The sequence below is a fragment of the Rhinolophus sinicus genome, linkage group LG01 (genome assembly GCF_036562045.2).
Source record: "Rhinolophus sinicus isolate RSC01 linkage group LG01, ASM3656204v1, whole genome shotgun sequence".
Taxonomy (NCBI): domain Eukaryota; kingdom Metazoa; phylum Chordata; class Mammalia; order Chiroptera; family Rhinolophidae; genus Rhinolophus; species Rhinolophus sinicus.
The window spans coordinates 154,708,973-154,724,705 of record NC_133751.1 but is presented as its reverse complement, the minus strand read 5'-3'; the positions used below and the strand labels follow the sequence as shown (position 1 = coordinate 154,724,705).

The 15,733-nt window shown below is 36.9% G+C and overlaps 1 protein-coding gene across 2 annotated transcripts in view; it reads right to left on the bottom strand.

The window, feature by feature from the left end:
* CERS6 (ceramide synthase 6) overlaps positions 1-15,733 on the bottom strand; it is a 280,641-nt gene that overhangs the window by 125,658 nt on the left and 139,250 nt on the right. For both annotated transcript variants that reach the window (XM_019727367.2, XM_019727366.2), the window contains exon 4: positions 3,110-3,167. In XM_019727367.2, coding sequence (XP_019582926.1) covers positions 3,110-3,167 — 58 coding nt within the window. The remainder of the gene's footprint in view (positions 1-3,109; positions 3,168-15,733) is intronic.

The window sequence follows — 15,733 nt, the reverse complement described above, 5'->3', positions numbered from 1 at the left end:
CATGCTGGACAGGCAGCTCCCAGTCCATGACTGGCTACAACAGGAACACTAAGGGCAGGCCCATTTCGGGGAGACACAGGTCTCTGACTGCACCTGTGGCTCCAGGACTCCCCAGTGCCTTTACTGCACGTTCCTTAGAGAGGCACAGCAGTCTCAGAGCGTCACCCAACTTTCTTTCCTTCCTTTCCTCTCTGAGTCAGGCTTACATTGCGGTCTGAAGGCTCTGGCAGCCTCCCCTTGACTCCTTCTCTATTTTCTCTCACAGGCATTTCCCCTAATCAATTTCTTGCACATTTATTCTCTTCTTGTTGTCTCCTTCTCTGAGGTCCCAGACTCAGCACACTAAGTACAAATGTTTATTGACATAAACCTGGTTTATACATATTTAAACACTCTTAACTGCCTTATTTCTAAATACAAAGAATATTTTTAAACTGACAAAACTTAAATCAGTCATATTTATGCACTGAAACTCTAGCATAAATCCATAAAAATATGTATATTCTCCCTATAAGGTTTAGCCGATTCAAATTGGAAAAATTAAATCTTATTCTCCCTATAAGGTTTAGCCAATTCAAATTGGAAAAATTAACAGCATTTAGTAAAACTTCAGTAGTCAGCCTGCATGTATTTCAACACGGCAGAGAAAAACCAAAGCAATTCTTACACTAGAGATGGATACCCCACAGCCTCTTCTATACAATAAGATATTTAGATAATATGCATCACTTCTACATCTAAAATTCTGTGGTTTTAAGGGTGGCCCGTTAGCTCAGTTGGTTAGAGCGTGGTGCTGAGGACACCAAGGTTGCTGGGTGGTCCACTACCCTGTTATTTTACTTTAAAACATTTAGAATATTATGAAAATTTGAATTGTTTTGATTATGTCTGATGCTGCCTCCATAATAATTTCTTTTTCCTCTGGGGTTAGATGGGCAAATATATTGTCCATTCCAAGAAAGTTAATAAAAGTGTAATTTTAAATATTCATTAAAATAAGTATTTAAAATTCTATAAATAGAAAAACAATGACTACATTAGGTCAAGCTTGCTATATTCACCAAAGAAGGAAGTTATCTGGAAATCAAGCTGGAGTTAGGACGGGATGGTGAAGTGGAGAAAATACTGGAATAAGAGACAGCCGTGTGTGTTTCATTTCAGATTCAGTCTTTAATATACTAACTATGTGAGCTTTGGCATGCCACTTACCCTCAGTGATTCTGCTTCCTCAGCTGTGAAATAAGAGGGTTGCACAAGATGGCTTATGAAATCCTCCACAGCTAGTTCGGTCACAAGGATTCTATGTGTACTTTTCTATCACACTAAACTGTACAGCTCATCCCAAACTGAGTGCTTCTTAGTATTAAAGGAAGAAACCCCAAATACAAATAATTCAATATGGAGAACATCTAGTTCTTTTTCTCATTTTTTGAGCATTTGTTTTAACTACAGACAATTTGAATGGGAACTGGTAAGTTTTAAGAAAAAAAAACAATTTCCAAGCAAATGTTCTATTGACAGGCCCTCTTACAGCCTTCCACACAGCCACTGAAGACTGGGGCATGAAAATTACTCTTGTTCCATTCAGTTTTTTTAGGGTCAGCGTGAACCAGAGCTAAGTGTCAAACTGTTTCCTGTTCTTATGACAGATGGTCAGGCTGGTTGTATGACAGCTAAAGGAGCCATATCCTGCAGATCTAGGGGAAAGGGCAAAAAAGTGCTCACCATCTTTTCTCACTCACCATCAAGGCCCTGCACCAACAGAACCCAACAGGAATTCCAAACCTTGACTTTGGTTAGCAAGTCGACATTCCCATGAAGCACAACTCTCCCATGTCTGCCCAAATTCTATCCACAGCTCTTCCCTCTCCCAAGATAGTAAAGCTGTAAGCACAGAAGCTCTACAACCACTCTCCATTTTTCCGCTAGATAAGTAAGATGAAAACTAGAACAGCGAGATTCCAAAATAAGCAGTTTCCACCACATTTTTGTACCCAGTTGAGAATTTCTTCATACTTAGAAAGCCTACAGAATGAAGTTCATCCTTTTAAATCTATTCAAATGGCCTCTGGGGCATGTGATCATATTAAGTGAAAAAATGAGTGTAGTTACTAAAGGAAAAGACAACAAGTAAAAAGATATTTCCTTTTGGAAAACATGATATTAGGAGACAGCCTCTATTGATAATAGAATTTGCCATAGGCAGACAAATATCTTGTAACTCAGACTTTAAAAACAAAAAAGCATTTGCAATTTTCAGATCAATATTTACCTGAAAACTTACTAGCAAGGTATGCCACTTAGCACAATGCTCTATTTCGGAAAAATTGTTTTGAACTAAATAAAGATAACCCTGATATAACTGTAAAGGTTAATAATATATTCTTTAAAATAACTTCCCATTTTCTGCAAAACAAATCACTACTTTTAATATGTGCATGACTATGAGAAGATAAGTCTTTATGAGCTCTTGAATTTAAGCAGCCTAATTGGTATTAGTGACAGTAAGCATCACAATAACCAAGAAGATGACTATAGCAGCCCCAGAAAATTGCTTTCATAGATAAAAGTGCTTCACTCAGTTCATGCAGGAATAGCAGAGCAGCAGCAAGAGAAACACAGTCTATGAAAGAAACGAAATTTTCCACCGGCAGTTAGTGTTACCCTGTTAGTTTATAATTTACAGTTTAATTTATAATAAAATATAATTTCTATTGATGAAGACTACCATGATGACACACATTACAATCACTGATTTTTTTCAAGCTGTATGATGTGTGATATGGAAACTAACTTCTTTTAAAGCCTCAGATGGATTGTATAAGGCTCCTAATGCCCCACAAGTAATAAATAACTGGAGTGGTCTGAGGACTTGCAACGTCTTTCACTGGAAAAACAAATTATTTTCGAAAGCATTTTAGGTATATGTCGAAAATTTTTCCGCTATAAAGAATAAACTTGCAAATATTTCTGTAAGTCAAAGAAAACGCACAAGTAATTCTTAGGAAGCCTGTTATGATTGTTTGAAATACTACTATTGTCACACATAAAAAATGAGATCTAGGATTACAATTACATAATAATTATATAAAGTAATGACAGATCGTACCTTTTTCAGGAATCGGACTCCATAGGTAAATACATAAAGGTAAAATGAAAATCTCCACCTGTAGAAGGTTAAAAAAAATTCTATGACATTCAGTTTATACATTACACAGCATATTCTGAAACATGTAAGTGAAAAGGTCTATTAAATCTGCCCCACTCCCAGCCCTGTCCTTGCCCCAACCAGGGATTAAACTGAATGAGCAATTTTAGTGCTAGCTGAACACATACAATCATGTGCATGGGTTACTGCAAATATTTTAAACATGAATAATTACATTCACAACTGAAATTTTCTTTCATTTATTTAACGTATTTGCCCATTTGCTCATCTTCTCTTTCCCCATGTGAATTTCCTCTTGTTAATTGCTTGTGAAGAGATACATTTCAACAGTATGAAGATATGTAAAATAGTTTTGAATTCTGATTCAGATATCAAGCTGACTTAACTGAAGTTCATATTTGTTCTAAAAATAAAAACCTTAATATTCTTAAAGCAGGCATGATGCTTTCCTTTGTCTTTTAACAAGTCTTTATCAACGTCTTTGTGGACATTACCAAAGGAACACATTTGGAATCTAAACCATCCATCTGATGTAGAACTGATAATGACAACCTTATACCTTTCCAAGCTAGCAGTTAGACTTTCACTTTTTTAATAAGGAAAAATATTTTAAGTTCTCTTTCAATTAAAAAAAAAATTAAAAGACATAAGAATGTTTTTCTTTTAAAATATGACGTGATGGAGGGGGCCGGTTAGCTCAGTTGGTTAGAGGGTGGTGCTAACAGCACCGAGGTTGCCAGTTCAATGCCCACATGGGCCGCTGTGAGCTGCGCCCTCCTTATAAAAAAAATAAAATAAAAAATAAAGGATTTAAAAATATACATATGACTTTATTTATATAGACTTTATATAAATTAGATAGATACTACCAAAACATTCTTACTGTCAATTTCATTTCTTATATTTTGTGACTTTGAATAGCTGCGCCTTTAAAAACTGGCTGGATTTCACTAACTAGCATTCCAGAGGTTATGTTGTTAATGGTGCTAACCTACTGTGGGTTATAAGTAAATGAACTCACAGGAGAAATGACTAGTCAAATTCCATCTGTCAGGAAGCAAATTGCTTTTTGTGTTTGCAAGCCATGTAAAAATGTCAAATAAGGTGAAAAAAAAAGAGGTTATTTTAGGAGATGATTCAAGTTATAGACAAAATTTCCTCGAAGAAATGACAGCTCCATTCAGGTAAGAGGGAGAGTTGAGTAAGACCCAACTGCACACACGAATGCCCCTTAGAGTTGTATTCCAGGGTTGAGTGACGCTTCAAACATTCTGAACTTCAAGTCAGAACTAACATTTAGAGAAGAGCTTAGAACTTCAAGGTTGAAAATCTTCAACTAATAATTCATAAAACCTGAATTCAGGAAGAAACTAATGGAAGCAGTAAACTGATGAAAGCTTCCAAACAATGTAAAAAGTAATGATTCTAAAATCCTCATACAAAAACTCTCTTGTAAGTAAAGGCACATCACTTACTGCAGAGTCAGAGTCAATTTTAATTTTAACCCCATCTCTGTTATCAGTTTTTTGGTGGTTGTAGATGAGAGTCTGTGTGTTTCTTTCTGTTTGGATGTACAAAAGCTAAGACCAGCGATGGCTTCAAGAACGTGTAACTTGTGCAGTCACATAGGGTCCCATGCTTGGTTTAACATTTTGCTGTCACTATTTTGAAATTCTTAATAATTATTGAACAAGTGGGCCCATATTTTATTTTGCATTAGACCATGCAAATTATGTAGCTGGTTCTGGTTACGACAGGTAGACTGTCCCAATTTTGGTAGTTTGTCCGAATTTTAGGAAAAGTCTATTAATATCCCTTGACCTCCGTCCCATCACTATAATGGGGGAGTCCATTTATATCACACTTTCTTGAGAGTATGCTGTTTTGATATTATACCAGAGGTTGAGGGATTTGACAGCACAAGTAATCTGCACTTCTCTCTAGTCCTCTCACTTCCTATTATATTAATCCAACCTACTGCATGAATTTGCAGGTCACTTTTTTGGCCCCTGAGGGCAACTGAGTTTGCAACTTCTAGATAAAATAATTTATAACAGCTGTTTCAGCTCTAAGACTCTTTTTTAAATAGCCAGTGATCAAGCAGTTTTTATGTAAAACAAACATTTTATGGAAGTCATTGGAATTCCTACAATAACTTATGTATCTACATTTTATTTTATCACTAAAATGACCCAGTTTTCATAAGACATAGCTTCTATTACAGAAACACAGATGCCTCCATCATTTGAATAACAATTTGTGATGAATATTTACAAGGAAGAATTAATTTGCATAAAATATCTGCAAGAAGCAAAATTCTCAAGCATTTTGCCATATGCAGAGAGTACTTTTTTTATTTGTGTAGCTTATTATGTTACAGTTTTAAATGGTGTCTAGCTGCCAGCCCCTGATATAGCCTCTCCCAACCTCTCCCAAAAATATCTATAAAATGAGGGGTAAATAAAGGTAGGTGTATGCAGTCACAAAAAGAAATAAATAACCTTCAACCTACTGCAAGAATCAGAGAAAAAATATTAGAGCACAAAAAAATGAATAAAATTAGATTTTAAAAATGTAATCAGAAGCAAGCTAGGGGTCTTGAAGGAGGAAGGAAAATGTTTGTATATCTTCCTTACTCCACTTTCTGCTATCTTGTAGAGAAATGCAAAAATCTGCATCAGTCAGAAACCTAGACAGCTCTTTGTCATGAACAATGCTTTTTGAGGCAGAAGGAGAATCCCTCTACGCCATCAATTAGTGACTGCCACTTTCAAACAATGAGTAGGAAGAAAGGGAAGTACTGGGAGGTTTTAGTTGCAGAAAAGCAGATTTATGGACAAGATGATACGGTGGTGTTGCATTCTGGGAACTGGACTCTTATATAATCAGTACACAGAGTAACAGAGAACAAGGCATTGGAGAGAGCTGCATTAGATAAAACTCTTTTAGTACACTAAGAGTACACCAGGGCCTATAAACATCAACCTGCTACAAGATCAGAGATCTAAAAGAGGACTTTTACTGGCAAACAGTGGACAGGGAGCAGGCCAAGAGCAACCCATGCACCTCTTCTGTGAGCAGGTCTAGATGGGTATTTCCAAATTCAGAAATAATGAGAAAAACAGCTAACTGTCAACATAGGTCTACTAAGAAGTGCTGCATAAGTATGGAAAGAAACGAGCATGCTAAAGATGAAAAGGAATGTCCTAAAAATTATTTCCTAAAGGAATCAGATGTAAATTTTAGGAAAGTATTTGGTATTGTTAGTATGATACAAGAAGATATGTCCCTTAAAAACAAAAGTAGAAAGCCATAAATCAATAAAAGACTACGTGCTAGGTAAGATAAAAAGAGATTATAGGTGAAATAAAGATAAAAATAAAGTGACAGAATTATTACCCATATGGGGGTGGGGGCATACCATATAAAATTAAATTGTTGATGTAGAAGGTAAACACCTGCATAACCAGGAGAAAATAACCAATAAAGGAAAGAAGACCCTAGATCTGGAGGACCAGAAAAACCAAGTCTAATTATAGTTGCTTCTGAGAAAACACAAATGAAGAACTGAAATATGCATAAGAATCAGAGACACAATTGAAAAAAAGAAACTAAACTGAAAAAAGTAAAGAAGACTAAACTGTATTCCAAACTACAGAGGGTGCCAAAAAAATGTATATGCATTTTAAGAAAGGTAAAAACTGTATTAAAATTATAATACAATGAATGGCACTAGCATTCATTTGATTAACACCATCTTTTGAGCGAACATCATACTACACATTGCTACCATAATTCAATTCAACTTTAAAAAGTAATACATAGATAACATTTCTTAATATGTGTACATTTTCTTGGCACCCCAGTATGTACAATTCAAAGCCACATTCTTACAAACATTTTGAGTCCTAGAGTTAAAATTTAAAAAAAGAAAAAAGAAATCCTTAACAAAGAGTTAAAATTTTTTAAAAGTATTAGTTATAATAACAAAACAAATCAACACATAAATGAAAATAAGTCATCATGAAAGGAACAAAGATGTGGTTGGTCTTAACTTTCTCTTGAGTATTATTAAATTACAGAAGAAAGAGAAGACCCAATCAAAGAAAGCTATTGCCAACCATACTGCCTTTCATTTGTAATGGAGTATGAAAAATAGTCTCACATATTCAAAGGCTCTGAAAATACATTATCCATTAACCTTTATTAAAAAATTACTTAGGTCAATTCCAACCCACTGAGATATAAATAAAAATTAAGATTTCAAAAAGTGTAACTGTAGAATAAAAGGTCTATGGTTAGCAACATAAACAACTTCCCCACATTTCATTGCCAAATTAAATGCTATCATTTTTAAGGGATAATTTAATATAAAATATTTAACAGCAATAATCAAAAAAATGAATCCTCAGATTACATTAATGAAAACGGAAAGAAGATGGGAAGCATTAATTTTATTCTTACAGGGAAAATTCAAAAGACACTGTTGTTTATGACAACAAATAGAGTTAAAGAATATTCCTTTAAAAATGTCAAGATGACTCCCGGTTAAAGATGGCAAACTGAATGCGTAAATGTACCTCTGTGCCTCTACGAATGCAGCACTAACCAGGCAGAAGAGGGATTCTGTTAAGGAAAGCATAAACTCACAAGGACACAGAAGACAACAGTGAGTGAGGATGAGCACTGCATTTGGGAGCCCGGGCAGCAGAGGGTGAGTGCCAGCCTCGTTAGCATAACCCGGAGCTGGACCCTGAGCTATTGGTAGAGGATATGAGAAGCACACAGAATCCCAGAGAGACCCCAGATGAGGAGCCCAGTCTGCACCGCGGAATCTCTACTGGAAACAGAAGCCTAGGGGTGAGCCTGCCCAAGGCCACAACGTTGCTAAGTGGCAAGAGCAGGACACAAACCTAACAAAGCGCTGCATCGAAAGCCCACTCTCAAATTCCACAGAATCAGAATGCGCTTCCTTGCTTAGAGAAGTCCATGCGTCCCAACTACATTTGTTTGGCTATGGAAACCTTTTATATCCATCAAACCTGAAAAGTAGAATGGCTTATGGTCCTTATCCAACAAGGCTGATAGAGCTCTTTTTAAAATTCAATACTAACACAATGTGCCATAAAAGCAGGGAATCAGAGAGCAGAGTTGTTGCATCTTGCTGTCAGGTGTCACCCAAATGACAAAGGCATCCTAGTTTTAGAGGAGGCAGAAGCAGGGGAAAACAGCCAGAGTCGCTCTCTGAACTGAAGTGAACTCAGTACACCATTCTAGAAAGAGCAGGGCAGGCACACGGGGCCATTTTACTTACAACATTTCTGGAGTGCTTCTTCTGTGCCAGGAACTATTCTAAGCACTTTACACATAGGAAGCCATTTAGTGAAACTATTCCACACAACAACGTACATATTATTATAATTCTCTCTCTCTCTCTCTCTCTCTCTCTCTCTCTCTCTCTCTCTCTCTCTCTCTCTCTCTTTCTCTCTCTCTCTCTCCTGTTTTTTAGACGGGGAAACAAGCACAGAGCTTACCCACTTGGTAAAGGTCACAGCTATAAGGGAGAGAGCCAGGACTGGAAACCGGGAGTTTGCTTCCAGTACCCCAGCTCCTAACAATTAGGCTATGCTGCTGCTTCCTGATTTTATACACCTGAAAACTGAAGACAATGTATTCTGCTAAAATAGTGTTTCTGATGGAGGAAACACTCATGGACACCACAGAAGAATGGCCTTTGTCTTGATAAATAGAAACTGGTGGCTTGCAAAACTGGAGACAGGGAAGGGCTGCACTGGTGCTTCATTTCAATCCTACGGCAGTTAAAACAACATTGAGCTTGTCAACTAAAGTCAACAGTAATTACCCAGAGAGCCCTTGTCTATCTTACCCACTCATCTTCTCTACCTGCAGAAACACTATCCCTCCTTTGGGATTTATCTCAAATGCTAATTATTCCATGAAGCCACCTTTTCTGAATGTTCAGACATTAAAACCATTGTGATTCTCTGATACTGTGTTCCTCACCTCTTTATCTCACTTTTGATTACAGTCACTAACCTCTGACGCCCTTCTGAGTTCCAAGTGGGTAAGAGTCAGTCTTATGTCTCTGCATTTCTGACAACAAACATAGTGTTCTATGACAAAATAGCTCCTAAACTGACATCTGAATTTTTACTAAAGGTGAGTGCTCCCTTCATTTATATACTTTTAAGTTTATTTTAACCAAAATTGTTATTCAAATAATTTTATCTATTATTTTCAGGAACTGTTCAATACATTAACAAGAAAGAGAACAGACATGACAAATATGGGTAATGCAATTTTTAAAATAATCACTAAAAATCTGGAATCAGAGAGTCAACTCTGGAATGGTCTAAATAATGAAAAGTACTGCTATTGAGTGCAAAACTAGGACACATTGTTACAGCACGAAAAACTAGTACTTTGCAGCTCCTTTGATTCCAAAATGGAATTTATTAATTTTGAAACATTTCTCATTTTAGCTGTTCCATCATCTAAAACAAATAAAGATTAACTCATTTCTTATCAAATACATGAAAAGTAAAGGAAGGCTTACATCTTTTCTTTCATAAAATGTAACATTCAATATAAATCATGCCACTATATTTTGCCTATTACAAATTAAGTAAAACTATAGTTAGGTAAATGAACAGAATATAATTTGAAATAAATTGGTATAGACTTTATTATATTGATACTTTAAAATATATAAATTCATCCTTTACCTGTAAGCATAAAGTAGATGAAATTCCTATTTTTCTACCAAAATCTCAGAGCTGATGACTTTCATAAGATATGAACAAAGCTACAATATAAACATAGTACACTCATATTTTGTCATTTCTCCAGTCAAGTAAAACTGAACTTATAAAAACCCTTCAAAGGAGTTTCTGTACTATATTGGAAATATTCACATCCACAAAGTTTTCAAGTGAAGCAATTGTAGTTTTAAGCTTGATGGCAAAAGTCATCCTTAAGATATGAACAGTACTTCTACTTACTAGGTTTTCTTTGAGGATCACCAACTTATTTTTATAAAACAATAATAGCTGGCATTTCTTGAGAACTTACTTTTTGCCTGGTACCATCACAAGAGGTTTTGTATGTATCAACTCATTTACACCTTGTGAGAACCCTATGGGGCAGATGCTACTATCATTCCTGTCTTACACGTAAGGAGAGACAATTTAGGTAGCTTGCCTAAAAACAGTTAGCAAGCGGTAAATTGGGGATTTCAATCCAGGCAAGCTGATTCTAGAGGTTGCTCTTTGCTACTAATTACTGCTTCTTTATTTTAGCACAAAAATTAAAATAAAACTTATTTTTTATTGTAAATAACATTACTCCCCAGTTCTTTCATCCCATTACACAAAATCAGTGGAATTACATACACACGTACATACATATATGCACATATATACATGTATGTACCATAAAAATAAAGAAGGAAATATAAACCCCAAATTCAGGATAGAGATGACCTCCGGAGTGCAGTGGAGAGAGAGAACGGGTCACAATGAACTTCAAGTGCTTCTGTAATATTCCAGTCTTTTAAAACAGAATGAGACAGAGCTGAGTGTGTCTGTTATTAGTTCCCGTATTTAAATTTTTTTTATTATAAAAAAAGATAGTGTGAATAAAAATTATAGTCACTAAAATAATATAAAGTGACTCTCTTCCTTCTCTCACACCTAGAAACCATGGATGACTTGTTCTTAATGCTATTACCCAAGCGTACTTTTCTAAGCATCATAATTAGTTTTACTCTTTTCCTGTCATTCTATTCATGCTTTTAAGGCTAAATTGCCAATGGAAGTGTTTTACATTGTATGCATTTTATGCTGAGTTCTAAATCTACCATGCTCAGTTCCTAAAATTTAACTACTTTGATTTGAATATGGGTTTTTTTATGCTTTGTTCATAAGTTCTATTAGCAGTTAAATTATATTGATTCTTTCTTTAATTCTTTATTGCGATCCGTCCTGTTTTTCTCCTTATCTAGTCCCAGCCAGATGGAATTCAGCATCACTGGTACTTGGTCCTTCTCGTCATCCTATCTAACACCAGTCCCAGTCTCCCACAATCTATTCAATGTGTATCTGCCAAAAATCAATGTCCATAAATTACACTTCTGTTAGGTCATTCTGCCTATCAACTATCTCTCATTACTCCTAGAATTCCTCTGAATATAGACTAAACTTATAATTGGGAGCTTAAAGTCCATTTGTACTCAAGTTTGAATGGCCATGATTTGTGGAAATCAAAAAGATAAACTTTTTTCAACTGACACTTGTCTAGGGTAGGAATGAAAAAAGGAATAAAACTAAGATGGCACCCCTGTTGCCAAAAATAAATTTAGTCAATAGGACTTCAGAGCATGCACTTGCAAATGGCACAATTCTTAAACGTGTGGTTAGGGCAAAGCAGCCCAATATTTGTCATCATCTAGATCAAACTAATGCTATGTGTCCCTTGAACATCAAGTGCTTTCACAGACTCTGTCATTTATTTTCGTATCTGAAAGCAGAGTGAAGACAAAGAGTCAATTGTTCAGTGCGGATGCTGTGACTGCATGGGAAAGAAGAAAACAGGAACTTGCGGTATTTAAGTTTTCAAAATGTACAAACTTTTGAATTTAAGAAAGAAATTCATGTGTCCCTTTCTACTGCCCTGCTAGGTGTCAGTTTTCTGCCACAGGCTCCACTGCACATCTCATAACTGGACGTGAGACTGAGCAGCAGACCTTTCACAGGGATATGGGTGAACACCTTTACTTATCCCTGAATCCTGCGTACAATTCTAGGAGAACATTTCTTTAGTTTTTCTCATCTGAAAATGTGGACTAAAATACCTGCTTTCCAGGGTTGTTAGAATTCAGTGAGAAGTGGGAGAAAAGTTTAAAACACAGAGAGATGGACAAAAACAGATCCTAGGTTGACTAGGCTTGTTGTTGATTTACTTGCCCCCACATACCTGGCTCACCATGCAAATATCTAAAATCACGTCTCACCATCTCGGATTTTTTTTTTTAATCTTTTTTCCCCACCCACACCCACTTGCGCCTCATCATACCCCAGCTCCTTCGGCCCTTTCACTGCCACATGCTCCCACTTGGACTTCTGCGTTTTTTGTGAAGGATGAAGGATATATATGTGTACATGTAGCTGTAGAAGTTTATGATGTGTGTGTATGTATATATGTATGTACACACATACATGTGCATATGTACTTATGTACATATATTTATGTGTATGTGCATACACATCTATTGTATGTATGTGTATATGTATATGTATGTATATAAGTTAAATCCATCAATATCAAGATCTTCCCATTGGAAACAAATACAGGTACATAGGTTTCTGACCTAACATCCACAATTTGAAGTATGATGTTCTTGCTCCTTCCTCTTACAAAGGACATAATCAGATTAACAATCTATCGTCATTGAGGGTTACCCCCAAAAAGTCAGTCAACCTGCACTTTTTTTCATAAGAGAATACGCCAGTTCATAAAACTGAATCTAGTTACAACACAAACAGAATGACATTCTTGGCTGACTGGTTGAAGTCACATGAGTTCATGCCGCCTGAAAGAGTAATGAGTTGCCACACACCAGCCATACGAGCTATATTCATATTGCAGCACCTCATTCTCATGTTTTAATAGCTGGGGCCCTCTTCTCACTATGAACCTGGGGACCCAGAGAGACGGAGCTGCCCACTTTAAAGTGTTATCATGTCTCATACCAAGTAACCGTAAAGTGATAGTAAGTCCATCCATAGCATTGTCAATAGGTTCTGCAACTTTAAGTGCAAGGGTGCATAATGAAACCAGTTTTACTGTAGGCTAATTGATATAAACTAGAGTTATGTTTCTAAGGCATGTCATCATTATAACCAAACAATGCTAAACAAAATAACGTTACCTGAGGACCTGCTGTACTTAGCAAATAATAAGCAGTATGACAATGGGAGAAGCATGAGACTGACAATCAGGAGTCGTTGTCATCATTCTCTGAGGCTCTCCTTGGGCAAGTTCAAGTCTCTCTTCTGGGGAAGCAATCAGACCTTTAAGGTCTCTTTGAACTCAAGAAATTGAGTCTAATATTGGACAAAACTAGCCATTTTCTTTTGCTTAAATCACTGCTGCTTTGCTCTTTCCCTCTTTCAACTCTGCCTCGGTTGCCTCTTGCACAGACGCCCTTGCTCTTCTCTGATATCAGTGAAATCTAGGGTTGCATTCTTAGCCTCCTTCTCACTCCACGTGCTCCGTGGAGGTGAGCTCACCACTCCCTGTCTGCTGTGCAGTCGCTGCCTCTAACTGGCTTCTTAAACCTGGATACCCAAACGCCGGAACTCTCCACCAACATAGGTATCTCGGACTGAAAATTCAAAAACAAACATTTGTTATCTTTCTCCCAGAAATCCACTCTATTTCTGCCTCCCATCTTTGTCAAGGACATTATTATCCACTCAGTTTCCTATCCTTGATTCCCCCTCCTTCTCCAAACCCCTTTCTCCCATCAGTCATCAAAATCTCAAGCTCTGCCTTGGAAATATTCCTTTCATTTATTCCCTTTGCTCCATCCCCTCAGCCTCTGCCCTAGTCCGACACATCTTGTTTTTATCTTTCTCTCAAAAGGTAGGCTGGCCTTTGCTGAGCTCCACAGACATTTAGACCAGGATGTTAACTGATTAACTTAATCATGAGAGAGAGAACAGTCACATAGTGTAGAGTATTTGCTTTGGCATGAATGAGAGTTTCTATAGGCAAACCTACACAAAAACCCAGAGTATAATCAGGAGATGCATTGCAAAACACAGACACAGAACAAGAAGAGTTGGTGACCTTAATATGGCGTAAGTATTTTCATCAAAAAGTAAGTCTTACCATTCCAGAAGCCAACAATGCTTTTCCAGTACTTTAACATACTCAGCCAACCTGTATCTCAGAAGGTCCTGTCCAATGAAGAAATTATAACATCTCTGGGCCCCCAAACTTTCCTTAGCTGGACAAAGCTAATCAAATGTTGTCCCAGCCAAGCCTGGAATCACGTCTTTATGGTGACTTGACAAATCTCATTTCTGAGCCATCATATGTTGATTCTCTCTCTATATATATATTTTTAACTTTAACCATAAGTTTGGAAATAATGAGTACCTGGTTGCCTCCATGTACTGCCTACATATATTATCTCCCAAGTGTCAGGGCTGCTTCTATCTCCTGAATAGCCTCAGGACCTGTGCTCATACTTTTCTCTCCTCCTAGGACTTCTTTTGCTCTATTCACCTCAACTCATCACGATCTTTCTGAGTCTTCTCTGGTCTCCACTTCCCAAGGCAGATGTGTTTGTCCCCATAATATACTGTTATAATATGAAGAAAATCTGTATTATAAGTTATCCTTTAAGTGACCAACAATGAGTTGGATTTTTAACTCTGCGTGAAATATCTGTGTCTTAGATCTATCTAGGACAAGCACAGGCAGACTGTGTTCCCACAGCCCGGGCTGAAGCTCTGTATCTACAGTTTCACTGCATATGGTGTGATCTATCTTGGACTCGCCCTGTACCTCTATCACCTCATCTACCAAATGAAGATAATAACACCTACTTCAAAGGGTTGGAGTGAGGATTAAACAAGACAATGCTTGTAAAGTACAGAATAGCATTTCAACACATGGCAAGTATTCAATAACTCTTAACAATCACTACTGTTTTTACATAGCAGGTATACAACAGGCACCCAATAAATGGTTTCTGAATTAAGTTTTAGGATTAACTGTATGGACCAGTGCCCATATTGTATAGTTAGACAGACTACTAAACTCTAATATGATTCTAGGACAGATATTTCCCATTAGATTTGAAGAAGATGCAAGTGTAGAGGATGCCTTCATTCTCCTAAAGGGGTCGTGTACATGAAAGACTCTGTGTTGCTTCTTTATCAAATTTATGTGTCAGGATTTGGCTGATTTATTTTTCCCCTGTTTGCAGCTTAAAAGTTATTTAAAATTTAATTTTACAAAACCACTTAAGATTGCTACTCCACTAAATCTGCACATTATACAAGCAGCTCTGAAAAAATTGTTAGTAAAATGCAGTAGCGCCAGGAAGTGAAAAGTAGAGGAGTGGATTTCCACGCCAATGTGGGGTTATCAATACGGTATGATATGTGAAGAAATTGACCACTGAGGATGTACAGATAAACAAAATGAGTTTATGCTTACTTACAGGTTCTGAATCCCCTTTGTATTCAGATATTTTATAGCCACAAAATGAAATATCTAAACTTCAAGGTCATCAGCTAAAACCTTTAAACCCAAAGCCTCTAAACAAAGAGTTGAAAACTTAAATCCTGTGAAGAGCAGGCAGGTCAGGAAAACAAGGAGATAGACGGCAGGCTGAGCTCTGAGGATGGAATAAATGGCGACTGGCACTCAGTTTCTGGTTGGCAACGTGACCGGCGGTCCTGGGGGCTGTGGACACTTCACTACCCCATTGAAGTAAGGGCCAGTCAAATGTCAAGGAAGAGTGCACAC